At 32.8% G+C, this 19575-nt stretch overlaps 2 protein-coding genes across 2 annotated transcripts in view; both read right to left on the bottom strand.

The window, feature by feature from the left end:
* Positions 1 to 17124, bottom strand: part of LOC109593867 (choline O-acetyltransferase) — a 44477-nt gene extending 27353 nt beyond the window's left edge. Inside the window, exon 1 of the mRNA XM_020008996.2 lies at positions 16996 to 17124. The gene's annotated coding sequence lies outside the window, so the exon portion shown is untranslated. The remainder of the gene's footprint in view (positions 1 to 16995) is intronic.
* Positions 11752 to 17129, bottom strand: LOC109593868 (vesicular acetylcholine transporter). Its single transcript, XM_020008998.2, has 2 exons — positions 16996 to 17129; positions 11752 to 16077 (listed from the first exon to the last, which is right to left on the bottom strand). The coding sequence occupies exon 2, from the start codon at positions 15955 to 15957 to the stop codon at positions 14257 to 14259; it is 1701 nt and encodes a 566-aa protein (XP_019864557.1). The 5' UTR covers positions 15958 to 16077; positions 16996 to 17129; the 3' UTR covers positions 11752 to 14256.
* Between the last annotated feature and the right edge of the window lie 2446 nt (positions 17130 to 19575).

Raw genomic sequence — 19575 nt, 5'->3', positions numbered from 1 at the left:
CAATTATGAATCTATGTTTAAATATGGTTCCCAGCATAAAAGTTTATGGCACACATAAATCATTCATAAAAATCACATTCACTTTTTTATATTGCAAAAAGTACATTGTTATGGCATTGTGGTCATATTAATAATTGTAAATAAATTATAATTCGAGGACTCGTTTTGCATAACTGTACAAAAGAAGTGTCTGGTCGTAATCATGTGAAGCCTTTTAGAAAAAGACAGTATCAGTGTATGGGATTTGGAGTCGTTGGGGCATAGATGGCTATTGTGCGGAATCCGGTGTAAAATCTGATCTAAAGGCAGCTGAATGTCACTAAAGTAATCCCGTCTTGTAGGCAATTCGGAAATATGTCTTTAGACAGCCCACCATTCATCAATGTCTGTCTGGATATCGTCAATTTGGCGAAACCCTTAGACTTTTTTGTACCATACTAACGAAATTACAAGCCAATTGATTCCGGCGAGACATTATAACGAGTAGTTTCACATTATGGGTATAGCCTCCTCTGAGGACACCTTTAAATTTGTTTTGAGGGATATATTTAATGTTAACTTAATTTATTAAAATATATTAAAAATATGTCTTGTACTATTTTAATAGAATGACAATATTTATGTTTTAAAAAATTCCTTACTTTTTTAATTTTTAATGGACAAAATTATAGCAACTTTTGACTTGAATGGTATTCTTTTGGTTTCTGTGAATTTCGATTGATTATTTGCTTACTATAATTATGTAATCATTGCTAGAAGTGAAACTGTAAAAAACAGCGCAGCGGGAGAAACAAGACAAGGTGACTAAGAGGTTACCATTAATTACGTCAACTATGCTATGGGGATGCTTCTGGCGCAGGTCCTTAGACTAATTTATGTACAGGGGCACAAATCCAAAATTGTGACGTTTGTTTAAAAGACCAAACCATCAATGTTTTGTTTTGCCCGTTCCAGTCTCCAAATACTAATCTATAGAAAAAATGGCAGATTACGTTGATAACCAAATTCGATATAAAAATATTAATTTAATTGAACTCATCATTGCGATTCAAGAAGCTTGAAGTAGTATATAGAGTTGTCGTATATTCGGAAAATGGCCGAGACTATGCCACGGAGGCCAAACTGTTAATAAAAATTTAAAAAACATATTTAATTATTAAAAATTTCTTTCAAAATTAAAGTTGCTCTATTTATGTCTAACTCAATTCAGCAAAATATATAACGTGTAACATTTTATAGAATAAGAATATGGAAATTTTCATAAAACTTTTAAAAGTTTAAAAAGACTTATCCAAAATTTTTTAACCAGATATGCAATTCTAAATAATAAGACGATTTCATAAAGAAATCCTTCAATGGAAAACGAGATAAAAAATGTTAAAGTTTTGTTTTGCTTTTTCCGGAGTCGCAGATTTAGGCAGCCATTATGAATCACTTACACAATTCACCGATATTTTGTACTTCCTTACGGTATACTTCGGTTGAAACAACAAAAAACCAGATAAAATTGTTGGGTTACAATAATTGAAAATATTAAAAAGTAAATACTGCATAAGAAATTGTAGAGTAAGGTTTGTTTCAAACTAACATTTTTTATCTAATGCACTTTTATTAGATTTTTTTTAAGAAATCGACTTATTTAGAATTGCATATCTGGTTAAAAAATTTTCGAAAGGTTTTGAAATCCCAACAACAAAATTTCCAACTAAACAACAGCAATGATGTAAATGCTCGATACCATTCCTGGCTTGTTGGGAACGTAATAGACTAACATCCCTGTTAATTTGAAGCAAATCGAAGTTCCGAGGAAAAAGTTACAGCCATCTAAAAATAGCGATTTTTGAAAAATCGTTCGACTTTGGATGACCGTATAATAACGAAATCCAGATAATTAAGAAAAAAGTGGGCAGATATCAGAAAACACCTCCACAAAAATATTAGCAGTTATTTAACTCAATATTTTGGAATCTGTAGACTTGAGAACATTTTGAATGCTTTTAGCTAAGCCGGTGTTTAACGCTAGTATGTATTTTTGTCTTGAAAGTAGGGGTTCACAAAGAAGATACATTTTAAAAATGACTAAAAAATTGCCCAATATCAAAAAATTCTCCGTCGAAATCGGTTATGTCGTATTTGATGATTACGACATAGAATATTGTTTATTATAATACAAATACCATTTGTTTCTTAAATATTAATAGCATCGTTATAGCCGATAAACCTATATTTGTTAATAAAGTTTCAAAATAACAATGATTTTTTTAACAAATTGCCAATGACAGAAAACCTACTTAACCGACGCAGCCGTAAATGAAACCGAAAACGTAAATCGCAATAACCATAATCTGACACGTTTATCGTACTGGGTTCCTAACAGGAAATTGTATCTGCCTCATCCTGTTCCACATCGGGATGTAATAAAGCCGAAACAATGGTAGGAAAACTTGCGGGGAGAAAGGTTATCGGAGCGCTAATTCCTTGTCGCGATACTGAGGATTACACGCTCAACTGGAGTAATCCCTTTCGGCGGGGTCCGTAACCGTACGACAATCTCCTGCGGACAACCGTGCGTCTGCACATTATTTATGGCAGTAGGTTATTGCGAAGGGCGGCCCCGTATACGATCCAGCTATTAAAATGGTGTCATTGTAGTCGACGGCAAAAGTTTAATTACTGCCCGAGCATGCGTCTAAATTACCTATCGAAAATGATCTCATAAGTCAATATAGATTTAGATGCGCCTATAAATGTTGTAGGTTGAATTTCGACATTTTATGACATTATTAATATCGTCGTAAATGTTATAAGAAGTGTTGTTCTAAGTTGTTTTTACATAGAAAAATTATTTTATATACTTCTATAATCAGTAAAACAACCTACAGTTTAATTATCATTTATTTAATAAAATATATTTTATAAATCAGTATTGTCCCATGTTAAAAAAATAAAATGCATGGCAAATTAAAAGTTTGAATTCATTAAATTTAATTATATGTTACACTGGACAGAAAAAAACTGAGTGTGTCTAAAAATAAATATTTCATAAAAAATCAATATCTCGAAATTTGATATAAAATATTGGCATATCTTAATTCAAGGTAATTTAATATGTCTCAAATTATATATTTTTTAAAAAAATTTGATATTTTTCTGAAATTTTAAAAATACATTTAATTTGAAATATAAAATTGCACATATTATCTTGTATTGTTATGTTAAAAAGTGCATGATTATTAAATTTCAAACGAATTATCAATACATTACATTAATACATTAATACATTAATACTATTACATTAATATTAATACTATTTTCGTCAAATATCATATTTGATTGCATTAAGATGTTCATACTACACTAAAAATACTATTTTCTATATGTTCATAAATATATCGAAATTTATTTATATAAAGCTTATTTTATAAAGCTTTTTATCATGTATATATGAACAAACAATTAAAAATTTCGTATTCATATTTATGATTTGAAATAAAATTAAATAAAAATATAAAAACAGAATTGTATTACTGCCTACGTCAATATTTTTAATTAAAAACTAATTTACAAATCACGATATGTGACTCGTATGATGCGGTTGAATAAATTAACTCAATTAAAAGTTAATTAATAATTAAAAATTCTAACATATATGACAGAACTTTTAATTAAATAAAAAATAAATGCCAGTTAATTTTTTACTACTATTTCTTTTTAATAATTTTAATAACCTACGTATAAAATGTTTTAATTACTATTCTTTTAAATTTGAACTTAGTTCCTTGATACATAATTAAAATATGTAATTTAATAATGTACCTCAATTTCTATGTTTAAGTACACGTAACCTTGGAAGACCTCAGTCCATTTTAAATTTAATTTGTAATTATTGAACTATAATATTATTTTAATTATTTATTTAATGTTTTGCTATATAATATGAAACAAATGAAGCGTACAAATTTGAAATGTAATTTATTTCTTATAATTGACAATAATAATATCGTTACTATAATACATCTATGTTATAAAAGTAAAAGCACTAATTAAACAGTTTTATTGGGTTTAAAACATAGCTAATAACATAATGCATAAACCAAGGCGTAAAATCTTCTTAATAATAAACGAGGACCAATTTTCTTAAGGAATTAACGTAATTATGGTTGGGACTAACTTCTTAATGACATTAATTCGCCAACAAAATGGAAATGCCACAACATAACCCGAACAAACTTGGCGCGTTTCTATACCGTCTGATATGTTTCACGGTTTACTACAGCAACTAAGAAGAATGACTCCCATAGGAGATGTGACCATCATTTCCTGGCACGTTTTCTGACTAAGTCCGGGAGGGGCCATTCCAGAGGCGTAATGTGTTCCGACTATTACAGTAAAGTTGGAAATGTTTCTGCCACTCTCTCCTTTTACCCTCCCCTGGATATACGATATCGGTTTCAGAAAATACATGTGTGCACATCAGTCGGTCTGAGAAGTAGCATGTGTACCAAATTCAGACACGAATACGCTTTGCCAGCGCGGCCACGGAAAATTGATGAGGCTGAATGGGGAACAACAAATCATGTCGAGAAACGTAATATGTTTTACATTCCTTAAAATTAAACAAACAATAAAACAAATATTCATGTTGTTTTTTTAGTTCAGGTTAGGTTTTTTCAATCTTATCCTATGGGTCTGCAAAAAAGGTTAATTGAGACTCAAATATGTGAAAATAAAACAATTTGCAGACCTATACAGGGTGTTTCATAACTTAACATAACGAACATTTTTAACGCCAATCAAGCCCAAGTTTGCTTTCAGATCAATGGAGAAAACTTTGAACAGTTCGTTTTCTGTTGTAATTTAATTAGATTTTTTTTTATTATTTAGAAGTGCATATCTGGTTAAAAAAATTCAGATAAGTTATGAAAACCCTGCATGGTTTATACTATGTGTAAAAAAAACGCAACACTCAGAACGCATTCAGATATTTTCATAAAATTTGGTATACAAGTGGGTACCTTATTAAAATAAGAAATAATCACCACCAGTTTTCATTAGTGGCAATGTGACGTCACAGCGATATGTGGATGATGTTTTGGAGCCTTATTTTCATTCCTATATAAAAGGAGATCCCGGACTGCAACAGGACATATTGCTAGGAATACATTGAACTTCCTAGAAGCTTCCCAATTGAATTTTCTGTCTTAGCCACCCACATTTTCAGACCTTTCCCTAATGGAACATGTGTGGGATACGATGGGCCGACGATTAAAGAATTTACGGACTAAGACATCAGATTCAGTTCGAGTGAGATGAGATACCGTAAGAAAATATCGATAATCTCATTAGATCGATAACACGACGCGTCAATGAGTGTCTTGTCTTAATCAAAGAGAGGGTCCGACACATTATTAGCTTCTGACAATTTATACTTTAATATATTTGTTTAATTTTTAATCAATTATTATTCTGTAGTAGGTTAATTTTTCTAAAAAGAAAACAAATTGGAATGAATTATTATTAACACCTAGGTGTTATGTTTTTATTTCGCACGTAGTATATTTTCCCAATTAGTGTAATGCCCATTAGGTTTTTACTTAATTGATTACAATTTATTTTCATGACAACGATTTATTAAAGGCATGTGCAATCACAACTGTTTGTTTTAAAATACAAATAAATTGCGAATTTATAAGTATGTTTACAAAACACGAGGTTCCAATTAATTACTCAAATAAATGAATGAATTGATTCTAGTTTGCTTTGAGAATATTATTAAATTTATTACAAAATTTTCATTTACCGTATACGTCTTTTAAAATTCTAAATATAATATATAGGGTGGTAATAGAAAATAGAAAATTACATACAACATTGAACAAAATTAATTATTTTAGCAGCTTTTTTCGAAAAAGGAAATATTGTTTATAAGAATATTATTTTTATATCGTTTCTTTGTTAGTATATATAGTGGATTAGTGGATAATTTAAATTTCCTACATTAAATAGATTTAAAATTATTTTTCAATAGTTTTATTTTGGTTATTTTGAATATTTGCAGCAAATATATTTTATTTTTTGTATATTTATCACTCCAATTTGGAACATGGCAATCTGAGTCAACAAAAAAGAGCGCAAATGTGTGATATCTCACAATATAATAAGTTACGTCTGGAATCCTTATCGACAAACTGGTAATGCCAAAATACAATGTAGTGGTGGCCGAGTACGAGCTACAACCTCAAGACAGGATCGTTTTCTGATTAATTCTAGTAGACAAAATCATATATTCTCTATAACAGGTTTCGTGGTGATGATGGAGTTACTGTAAATCTGTCTACTATCAGAAGAAAGTTGCATGAGGCAGAAAATGTTTTTGACTCCCCTTGTTAAACTAGGAGCATCGGGTTGACCGCAAAGCATGTGTCCGAGATCAGATGAATCTACATTATTACACTTTGACAACCGTATTTTGTCATGCCGTGAACTTGATGAAGTATATCATGGACAAAACGTAGAAAATTTTCACTAGAAATCATCAGCCTCAAAATTTGGAGCAGCTTTCTAGTGCTCTTGGAAAAAAATGGATCCACAATTTCAGTAGATTTGAATATGTCAAAAGGGTGGAGGTGGTTCGTAGAACAAGAGGGGACCGACCAAGTACTGATTAGAAAAATGTAATGGTTAACATTTTGATTTTTTAATTTCTATTAATTTCTTATGCAATTTAATAATATTAATTTTATTGCCGATTTGAAAGTCATTTTGTTTATGCTATTTTGTTTACTTTATGGAGAAGATTGTTTATTTAAATTTTTTCTGATAATATAATGATAATGTCAAATTATCCATATCAAATGAATGTATAGTGTATATTGTTTTTTCAGTTTTGCAATGCTATAGTTAAGTAATATAAAAGAGTTAATATGTATAATTTATGTAAAATTTTATTAGAAATGTACTTTAATGACAAAACTAATAGACGTAGTTTAATTACTATTTAAATAATTTTTTCAACGGTATGTACTTAACATTTATTCATTATTTCAATTAAGAAACGCTCTGTATATTCATGTACACATGTATAAACTAGTTTGTGTGAGATTCCAATTAGTAAAACAAATAAAGCTGGTCGCGTTTGTCTTTCTAATTGGGACATTTAGCCCAGACTTCGCAATATTTGATAGTACTCTATCAAAAGATTTGCATTCCAATTAACTTCCCCACAACAACTAATTGAAACACGAAAAAAGCCGAGACGAAATTTGCAAGTCATTAAATTACGCACGGTCGGTCGAATTACATACCCCGGCAAGAAAACGAGAACGGCATCGCTCAACCCCGACTCGGAAAAAAACTAAAGCCTCTCGTGGTTCTTTCAGCGTCTACACGGGGTCGGACTGGATCGGGCTAACAAAGCCAATCTCGCTGATCCGCGGTCGTAAAAGGACCAAAACCCTTCGCACGCCCAATTGACTCGACACACGTCCGTCCAACAAAGCGACGCACTTCTCTATTCAGCCGGCCGGAAGTTATGAGGAACTCATTGAAATAACGGAACGGAACCTGGAACACACTTCATCATCTAGTTTTTCCGGTGTAGTAAATGTCGTTCGCTCTATTGGACTTCGTTTGTTTTATGGTTAATTGGACGTGCGGCATCTTTCTAAATACCTAAATAAATAAATGTAATTAGGCAATTTATTATTCAAAATTTAATCTGAATGTGTCATTATCAAAGAAACCACACAAAGAGTTTAATTAAATTAGATTTTTTTTAAGACGTCGTCAGAAGATTAAAAACAGACACTTTCAATTATTCTAATTTGTATTTCTGTCATAAAACAGATCTGCGACCCCACCATGCTAATCTTTATCCGTAATGGAAAACGTGAGAAATGCCCCACACTGGCGAGAAAAAAAATCCAATTTACTTCCCTCCGTCTTGAAGTTTTTCATACCTGAATGAAATGAATTCGTCTGCACATCAAGGGAAAAAGTCAGTTTGTATACCAATTTATCTTTTCTTACAACGGGACTTATCGACACATTCGATTTACTCAAGTGTGTATTGGACTACCGGATCATCACAGGACTTTTCATATTGACCAGCAGAATTTACTCAACTTATTAAAACGTTTGCAAGGAAAATATTAAGTAAAGTTTTTTTTACATAAAAAGTAACTAGAAGTTGTTGTTTATAATGTTAAATTGAATCTAATATGTCTTTTAATCATGTCATTTTGTTATGCTGATTTCGTGCTTCGAATTTATGTTTCTGTCAAATTCTTAACTTTAACTTGAATCTTCTACCTTAATACCCCATTTATATTACTGTCAGAATTCATCCTCATGACATTTTTTCGCTTGGCAATTTCGACATAAATTTGATTATTCAGTTTAATATATTTTTTCAAGATTGTACTTCTTATATAATATTCAAATGAAAAATATTGCCTTATACAGCGATCTTTTACTTTAGTACAAACAAAAAAATAGGGCCATAAACTAGGTCGATAAATAATATTTGCAGATCGTAGTGCTTGGGGAAAATTTACATTAACCAGTTAATTAAGCTAGGAAATTGGTTTTTATGGCAGTTTAATGTTGTTGTGTGCCAACCCCGCTTATAACCATCATAAATGTTTTATATTTCGATGCACCCTCGCCGACACTGCTGGTTTGCCATTCTCCATGGCACCCTCACATAAAGACTTGCAGAAATACGGCGGTGTTATGAATATTAATGTTCCATCTTCCGTCATCATACCGGGTGTGGAACAATAGATGAGTTTCGTAAAGCTATATTTATTTTTTGGGACCCGCTGGGGAGCTTATATTAGGCCAGATATTTCAGATGGGCTCGCTGAAAGCGCAAAAGGAGTGGCGCAGAAAAAGAAAGTTGTTAGTTTTTATTGCATTATCCACTTCTACTTCTTACTTGGAGAACAAAATGAGAAAATGGTCTTTTAAAAATTGTATTTGATAAGCTTTCACAGAAAATCCCCAGACACATTCTTGTATTGTTTTATTTTGGCGGACAACTCTTAACACCTTTTACAACTATTTGAAAGTTCCAAAAATGGAATTAAAGTTATAAAAACTTTTCAATTTCTTTAAAACAACGGTGTCTAAGTAACTATAAACATAATTAATTTATAATATAGAATTTGTGGTCATCGTCCTTTGAAAAAGACGAATAAGTGAAACAATACATAATACAACTGTACAAATTGAAGTGGTGTACTTGATTTGCTTCAAATATCCTTTTGGATGCACCTGCTCAGGAATGTACCATTGATTTTTTTTGAAACGCTGAGGGGGCAGTATTCCGTAATTTAATTATATCACGGAGATCAATTCATCAGTTGGGTCAACATTTCAAGTAAGTCGAGATGAAAGGGTGGCCGTTTTCTAGTACGATCGAGCACCCTACACGCTGTGTGTTCTTTTTGGAGAACACCACGGCACACGAGCTGGTGCCGCTTTATAAACAGAAACACGACTCCCTAGAGACGGAGGGTTGTGACCCACTCGCAGGATAATCGATAGATTACGCCACGACTTTACCTTTACGTCTAAATTGTATGATTCAGTTGGAAAAGCTGGGATTATATTTAAAGGGTAGGTTTGCAGGTGTCAAATATATTACATTACAGACAGCTGAAGAGTTTATTTAACATCTACGAGATCATAAATACTTCATTATTATGGCTTTATAAGGATTTTTCGAAAAATTTTGAACAATTTTGAAATTTATTTATTATCATCTATTAACTTTAATAGCTAGATCATAAAGTAGTGTACACATTTAAACATCCAAGCATAAATTAGTTCATTTTCTTTGACGTGAACACCTCTGAAAAATTTATACCCTCTTATAAGGATAGTCTTTCACGACTTTATAAATCTTGCTAGACAACCTTTTATGGAGCAGGATAGTGAATGAAAGTGTTTCCTGCCATTATAAGACCGTAATATAGAGGAGGAGCGAAATTTCTGCCTCATGAACCACCCCTGTAATAAGGAATCATTTAGATGTTATATATATTAAGAAGAATGTGGTTAATACACAGCTGTTGTTATTATGAGGGTAAACAAAAACTAATAATTTATTAACATTAATATGACGTGGATTTACCCACAAATAAATTTCCAAAATATTCCAAAAATGTAATAATTATGGAATCACTAGAGTTTAGTGTTATTGTTATAAAGTTAAATTTGAAATAAAGTAATGGAAACGAAAAATAATTTTCTAATAGACTAAATGCAAATTTTTTATTAATACTTTGAAAGGTTCCAGACAGTTACAACATTTTAATTGGCAATTTAATTATATACGTCTTTGTTTGGAAGTTTATTGTTTACAAAACCTCACACACCATACGAATTGCGGTATAAAACATGGTTAATTATGATAAAGTAAAATTTCAGACGAAAATTAATTAGCACATGCATAACAAAAGACAAAGGGCTAATTCGCATAATTGTATTTTAATAACATTAAAACAGTTTCGTTCTAAAGCCGACGATAAAATTTTGTTACAAACGGATGCTATTATCAGATTGTAATTAAAACATAGAGCACGCAGGGCAGAGTAATTGGCTAATTCTGTCGGTTCCATTGTATAACAGAGGGCAACCGCATAGCAAATCACCCTCAGTTCGTTATCTCTCAATACTAGGGTGAAGCTTGCCAAGGGAACGTTTCAACACAGGTTCGTCAGCTGATGTGTAACATTCTATGCGCAATGTTCAATATTTAAAAAAAAAAAATTAAATAAATAAAAGCTAATTTTAAAATAACACTAAAATTTATATCATGGATGATTAAATTAGTCTCAGATAAATCTGCAACGGCTTAGAAATATCTATCATTCGACCTCAATCAAGTTACTCTTGACTTAACACTATCTATGTCGTCAGATACAAAGTACTCCGAAGTAAATTTAACTAATTACACCAGAACATGTCAGACTGCACAGTTTTCGCTTCGTTAAATTTCAAAACATTTTACTTGTAAATTGGATTTTTATGTCTATAGTTTGAACAAGTCCGCACTAAGACCACTTCGTTTAATGAGAGAGTTGGAACGTATTCATTGTCATTTAAATTTGAGTGCTTTCATTCCTAGTTATTGCAACTTACCATTTTCTTATTTGATAGGATTTTGAATTATTGTAATAATTCTTTGAGCAGCGTAAATTAATTGGAGTTGTGATGACAAGAAGTATAGAAATAAAAAATCTCAACTAAGGAAAAGTAAAAAGTAGAAGCAACTTAGTTTCAACTTTACATGTATTAATTAATAAAGAAGTTCAGTTTTATGGCTTAACATATTTTCATATGTTTTAAATTATTACTTTTATTCTATTTCTTCGTACTTCTTACAATAATGTTTGATAATTATGAAACGGCATTTTAGAGTTTAATTAAAACATCTGTCTAGAAAAGTTTATAATCAAGAATTACATTATACCATTTATACGACCAAAAATATTGAAGAGAAGAGAAGTTTAGCTATTCATACCGTCAGTGAATTAACAACTAACTCTAAACTAATTTCTGTCCGTCATTAAAGGGTCATACTACTAACTTTAGTTAGTGATTAAAACGCTCAAAGCTACAGTGTATGTACAGTGTAGTAATAAAATCACTTAACCTTAGAGTCATATATAGTAAATGATGTTTTGAAGTTGTCAATAAATAAATGTTCTCCTTCAAAGTTGGGAAATAATTAAAACAAACTCATTGAATAACAATAAATTTTAATATACCCATTCAGAATTTCGACAGTTTTCAGTACAATGTTATTGATCACAAGGCTTCAACTCTTTCTAACCAACAACAAATAAAATTCTAATAGGAAAAATAACTCTGTTCAAGAAATTCAGAAAGAGTTCAAGCCTTAGAAAGAGGTGCTTACAACGGTAATAATATAATTCTATATAACAGCACCCATTACAACAATTGTATATTTAAATTATAGTACACTGAATTAAAGACGAATATAATACACTTATTTCAAATTCATTCCTACAACTAACAGTACTAGACCTACTTGATATAATACATTCTAATATATTTCATTCATACAGTATGATAACATTTTAAACTGTCAGTACTTTACAAACAAATGTAAAACGAAAAATTAAACGCTATACAACTAGAATTTAGTAATATTTAACATTTATTACAAATTATAAGCTACTCTCATTTGAGTAAAGTTAATGGTCTGTCAGCACACGAACTTATTCTGCAATCGTTGTTCCTTTTCTTCATAGGTTTTTTAAAACTTGAAATGAGAGTAGCTCTTTTATACGCAGGGAATATTAGTGCGTAGAAAATACTTTTTCTTATTTTCAGAAGGTTTTTGTGTTTACTTTTATACTGACTTAACATACATAAAGATGAGTAACTAGCTATGATGGATTAGAGACTGTGTTTTATCTTGTCGATAATGATAGAAAAGAGTATTGGATTATGTGAATGTCCATTTAACTACGAGAATATACAAATTCTACGAACGAAATGTCATAGAAACACTATACACATATCTAATTGCCATTTGTTTGGAAGAAGTTAATTACGACCTGAAATCTGTATCAATATAAAAAGCTTTCTGAAAGTAGTGAAAGTCTTTCAGTAACTACAGGCACCTTATAATAAAAGGACACATATTTTCCATCTACCATTCGATGTAGTGGTAAACGTCTTATTGGTCAAAAAAAGAGGCTTATAAGTTAAGTTATTGCTCCTTGCTAGTTGTTATTATTAACTATAAGCTTTTCGTAATATTGTGACATACAGGTGTCAAGATAAACTAAATTATTCTTCATGCAATGCTTTTAGAAAGTTTGGCTAAATAGTCGGATTTTATTAGTTCTCATTTTAAGTGGATTTAGATAGTGTTGATTATAAAGGGGGTTAACATCTATTTAGGCAGATGCAAATAAAAAGAGCCAGATTTCAGTTTCTTAAAAATATATGGAGCTGGCTAGATTTATTTGCATCTTGTATATTATTTTCATAATATTGTGATATGTTTATGATATATTGATATGTATACGATATACTTGATATGTTTACTTTAATTCGTAATTTGGAAATTATTTGTGCAATTTGGAAATTACCAAAGATATTGTTCATTTATTACAATTGTTCGGTAAGTTGCAATTGTAGATCTGCCGATATTTGACTGTTTCCAAATTGCAGTTGAATTAGTTTTAAAAGTTAGTCTATAAATGTAAATATATGTATAAATTTTACATATAAACATTAAGTATATGACGTCTTGATAAATACTTTGAAAATTACACTTACAAGATATCTACACAATGAGCAATTTTTCTGGTTACCGAACGTATATATACTAATAGCAAAATAAGATATTTTGCACACATATTGTATACACATGGAAATTGACCTATTGAGAGCTGATCCAATAAAATCCAAAAATGTACAAAAATCTGAAGGAATAGACGGGGCATGTGATGCGGGCTACTTTGTGACTTACACTAAGCTTAAGATTTAACCCTACGACTAGAACTTACGCATTAGACTTAACTTTAAGGTTGGTCAACTTAAGTTGACCTATCACGATAAGATAAGCGAATCATTCGATTCTGATATGTATGTGATGTGTTTAGTTGATTAACGTATAAAATAAATATAATTTTAACTGAAACCTTAATCCTAGGTCCTTAAAAATTAATCCCGCGTTGTGCTTGAGATAAGCCTTTTAATTAAGATCTACAATACTTACTTCTAATAAGTTATGTCGTTCTCAACCATTTTACAAGCGATGAAAATAAACTAGAAAATAATATAAGGCGATTTTGAAAACATGTAATTATGTATTTTTTATTGGGAGTAAATTATTGTAGAAAATATCTCAAGCACACACTTAAATTTTATTTATATTGTATTAGTACTATAATCAGCCGATATATACAACGTAAAAGGAACAACTGGTGTGTTATTTACACGAAATTAAAAATAAATATTTGAAAATATACTTAGATATAGCAGACATTTTACTTACCATCCGTTAGCATGTAATGTATAATAATAAAAAAAATTAAATGTAATAAATTCTAATACGATTAGTCCTAAACCAACATAAAAATTGATCCGTTGTGTTAAAATTTTTTAAAATTAAAATAAACTTCTATTTTAGGTTAAGAAATTTAGAAATGTTTGCTACACCTAAACTCTTGCCTACGCTAACATAAATGTACAATATACACATGGAGCCTAAAAACCTTGTCTAAACGGATTTCCTCCTGTGGCTTGTGTCCTAAATGGGTTTGCCTGTGGTGCTTCTGGTTGTTGTGGCAACACTCGACCTGCGGGCCTTTGAGCCGGCTGCTGGTATGGGGTTTCTTGATAAGGCTGCTGTTGCTGATAATTTTGAGAATAATTTTGTTGTTGATAATCCTGTTGTTGATACCCTTGGTCATAATTTTGTTGATAATTGTTATCAAGACTGGTTTCTTGCTGTTTGTATTCCAGATGATTCTGAATGTCCGTTGAAATCGGTTTTTGTTCTTGCATCGAATAAGTCTGATATTCCTTGTTCGGAGGGTCCGACATGAGAATATTTGCTTCGTTTTCGAATGGTTTAAAGTCATAGATGTCTTTGAGATACATCAAAACTGGTGCGTAAAGTAGATTAGAAAAGGCTATGCCTACGTTTAACGCTGTGAAACCTATAGCTTCCACTACTCCGCCTGCTATGATAGGCCCTACTGCATATGCTACTGAATAAGATATATCGGCTATGGCGTAAATGCTTCCATAAACAGAAACGTATCGCACGTCCACCAGGTACCCAAGGGTTGGTAGGAGAGCTGTATCTATTAGAGCTATTCCAAAGCAAATTCCGCATATTGGTATCATCAGGCCTTTGTAGGAACCGGCAAATGGAATGATGAAGCAGCAGAGACCTTCTAAGGCTAATCCCCCTGCCGCCATTATCCATTGGTAGTGCGGATATTTCTTTGCCATTTTTACTGTAAGAATAACACCAAAAACGTGGGGGAAGAACGCTGGCAACCATATCATTCCGATTTTCCAGTTGTCCGTGGTAAGGTTGTCCTCCATCCATAACGAGATAGTCGGCTCGAGGAAAGCCAAAGCTACGTTTGACATCATTAGGGCACCTGAACATACCGCGATGTAAGGATCCATGAACAGTCTCCATATTGGTACAGAAGGTGGTTTTACCATTTGGGACTCTTTGATTTGTTCTTTTATTGGTTTCATGACCAGCAGAAGCATGAATCCGTCGGCTAGTGAAACGAAAGCGAGGATCAGAAAGGGCATTTCCTTGCCTGCGAATTGGTACAGGGCTCCACCGAAGGGGGGCGCCACCAGGCAGCCGAAACTGATGAAGGCTAACGCTATTCCCAACGCTTTCGAACGCTCGTTCTCTTCGGTAAAGCGATCCGCGATCATGGCGAGTCCTGAGGTGTCCGCGAAAGCCGAACCCACTCCCTGAAGGCTTCTGGCGAAGAAGAGGAGGCCATAGCTTCGGCCGCACGCGAACACCGCTGTCGACAGGAACATGATTGTCAGCCCAATCATCATCGGTATGTCGTAGCCAATACGGTCGATCAGCGCCCCGGAAAACGGGTTCACCATCAGCTGGACGATGGCTTTGGAGGCGAATAGGATGCCTGTAGCCGAGTCCTGGCCGTGGTGGTCGTGCTTGACCGGCGTACCTGGTGGAACTGTTACGTTTCCCGGAAGGGGATCGTCGGGGTAGGCACCTATGTATCGCAGATAATCGGGGATTATTGGCACTATTACCATGTACAGCATATTATCCAGCAAAAGCGCTATCGACACGATGATCAACACCAACTTTCTTTGCGTACGCGGTTCCTGCAACTTCGTCCACACCACTTCCTTTAACTCGCTATACTCCATGTTGATTATTGGTATCGTCGTCATCTTGCCGGCCCGCTATTCACACCACCTTCGTCCAAAAGTCGCACAGTTTTTTTCTTGTATATTCAGCGGTGATTAGAGCGGCTCAACGGGGGCGGGGGAGCGCAGTGCCATCGGATTAACCTGGACATACAACAATCTATTAGAATTTTTGCTAGCGCCGGGTGGGGAGGCACTGCGCTTATCCCCCCGCACCCCGTCGAACGTTTTAAGGATCGCGGAGGTTTCGGCGCGAACCAACTCGACAAAATTCGATCAATTGCTTTCCACCATTTTTATTAGCTCAACTGCTATCACAAACATTTTAAATTTTAATCTAGGCAAGAGAAGAAATGTGCATTTGGATGGATTTGGTACTTTGAAATACTAAAAATATATAAAATTAAAAAAAATAGAGATCCTTATTATTGATATTATAACAAGTGTACAAAAAAGAATATTGCTTAACACAGATTCAAGTAACTAAAGTATCATATTATAATACAATTTAACATGTACATATAAAACGGATGTAAAACGAAATTAACTCAATAATTTAACAAGTGTTATGACACATGTATGAATTTATTTTGGGTAGTGATCACTTCTACGCTCACTGGAATGTTCACATCTTTTAAAATGCTTTAAACTGTGTTAAACTAATTCTAAGTAAATGAATTTGTCGTAGCAAAAGATTTGATGTAGTTTGCGTTAATTTTTTTCTAAGTTTTTGATAAATTTAAAAACATATTAGTTTATACTCCGATAGCAGTTGAGAATAAAAGCATCAAGTTTTTAATGGATTTTGTGTAATTGAATAAGTACATGGAAAATAAGCGAAGTCAAATAATTACATAACAATATATTGATTGCAGCCATTTTGAATATTAAAGCCGAAAGCCAGCCATCTTGTTTACATAGTCAGGAACGATATACATGCTCGATGAATGGGCTAATCAATATCTGCTGAAAATACCGAAAGCAGGTAAAGAAAATCGGCAGCAGATACCAATTAACCCGCAGACAATATAAAGTTCAACATAGAAGAAGTTATTGACTTACCTGTGTCCGGAAGCGCGTTTCCGATCCTGCTGGAGAAAAATCCGCGTATGTTGTTGGCGACACGCGACTCTCCGAGTAGGCCGAGGGTGGCACCCGGGCCGGTTTGCCCGCGAGTATCCACGGTGATGATGTCCAGGTGCACTGCGGTGGCGGTTCACACTCCCGGCGAACGTGCGACCGCTCCTGTATGGCAGCACGCGTCTGGTCTGAGGCGGCGAGGCCGAGGTACGCGGGGGCGGGCCGCCGCCAAAGGGCAAGCGCGCCTTTTGCCGGGGGTTGATTGGTGCAGGAACGCGACGTCACACCCTTGAGACCAATAGCGGGTTGCTGCTATCTTCTTCTATGCCAATTTAACTGCCGCTTCGGTCTATTTGCATATTTCTAAATATGGAAACTGTAAATGGAACTCGAACACGAAACTCCACTGTGTTCGTTGAATGCTCGCAATAATACGATACATAAAAAATGTCGTCAAAAATGCATGATTGATAGTTAATCATTACGTTCATAAAGTCAAGCCTCGCGATTAAACTTTTAATATTTATTTTGGAATTTCCATCATTACTTCTGGTGGTCGAAATTTAAATTTAAATTAATTTATGTTTTTTGTGCCCTCGATAGTATTAATAATGGTAGTATTTAATATATACGATATATATTAATAATTATTATGAAGATTATGAACTCTAGTATAATTTAATGTAAAGAAATTCTAATATATAGGTAATCTATCAACAAGAACAGAAAAAAGCAAAACCATCGATAAGAGTAATTAATGTTCTTATTATTACAACCAATTTTTTCAACGTAATTACTATACTTATTTCACAGCTTTTTGGTAATTAACCATATTTTTATTTTGTAATCTCTTCTCTCTTTAGCCTTTCTAAAAAAAGTTGGATTATTTCAATATACCCATAATTAGATAATAATAATAGAAAATTCATTAGAAAAAGTGAGAAAAGATATGATTACCACACAGTTTTTTGGTAGCCTTTCTAAAAAAAGTTGGGTTATTTTAAAATACCAATAATTAGATAATAATAACAGAAAATTCATTAGAACAAGTGAAGAAAGGTACGATTACCACCACAATCGTATCTTTCTTCATTTTTTCTAATAAATTTTCTAATTTTCTAAAGAATTAAAAAATATTGATAAAATAGTCATTTTAAAGAACCAACCAATAATTTATAATAAGTGGTGGTTACATCCTTTACATAAAGATTTGGTAATAAATTTCCAAAATCGGCACATCCTTTTTATGAGCAAAGTTTTAAACGACAGATTTAGTCTGTATCAACGATTGTTTTACGTGATCAGATTAAAGCTGGAGCCCGTCACATATTAACCGAGATCTTTACACGACTTGAATACCTTTAAATCAACAGAGACATTTCTAGTCCTTGAATATATTTCACATAAGATTGAAATTTTATTAATAGAATTTAAATAAAATAAAATATATGACCTCTTTTGACACTTGATTTCGTGTGGTTACAATTTTATAAAACTTATTTATGTTATGGTTTTCTAGTGAAAATGTAATTACTAAAATTGACATTTGAAAGAAATAATCATGCTCAAAACCAATTTTGAGCATCACATAATTGGTTAATGGTAAAGTCTTCCTGGCATTTAATTGACATAATTTAGTCCGTCGTCCCTTTCCTAAATATTGTACTAGGTGTGTGTATGTGTATACTCACTTCTGTTGACATTTTAGAGCAGAGGTCAGATTGTAGAGTGACAGAAGGTTAGCGAGGGGGTATGAAATATTCATGGCAAAGCGGCGGCAGCTCTATCGACCGTTCTGCCGCTCCCTCGGACGCCCCTCCATTCACCTGAGCCGAGCCGTTAGCTGTTTCTGAAACACTGTTGCCGGATGGGAACGGTAATATATGGAATAAAGGAAATATAGGAAAAGATTGCCCGAATCGTGAAGTTAGGTCAATGATGAAACCTGAATCGTGGGAATGTTGAGGGAGGTGATAGGATGATAGGAACATTGTAGTAGTGTGGTAGTGCATCTATTTATTCTTATGTTGTTCAATTGCAAATGTATAAATTTAATTAACATTAGTAACAATTAAAATAAAATTAATTGTTAAAAATGATGTGGGTGACCTACTTTACCTTAATTTATTTACTTTAAAAAAATCAATAAATCGAAACCGCTACGACCAAGCGATGTAGTTAACTAACTCATATAGATTTCCTGACAACAACGTGTTGGGAATTAATATTTATCATGGTTATAATAACCTAGGCTAACGTTTATATTTGGTGTCTAGTAAGTGTGGTTAAATTTCCGTCAGTAATAATCCAACGAACAATTGGTTTCAAAGTGAATTTGCAGAATCATCTCTATTAACATAGTCTTGAACACACACACAACAGTTGGTAACGTTATAACTGAACAATTGGGTTAATTCGGGAATTATGAGGTGAATGTTATCTAACACATTCACACTAATTCTACCATAGATAGATATTCCATATTCCACTCCAATTTAAATTATGGTTCTTAATAAGGACTATGAGAAAATAAATCTTGAAATAATAACGATTCTACAATTT

The sequence above is a fragment of the Aethina tumida genome, chromosome 3 (assembly GCF_024364675.1).
Source record: "Aethina tumida isolate Nest 87 chromosome 3, icAetTumi1.1, whole genome shotgun sequence".
NCBI classification, from domain to species: domain Eukaryota; kingdom Metazoa; phylum Arthropoda; class Insecta; order Coleoptera; family Nitidulidae; genus Aethina; species Aethina tumida.
The sequence above is the reverse complement of the archived record's forward strand: the minus strand, read 5'-3'. Positions and strand labels throughout refer to the sequence as shown.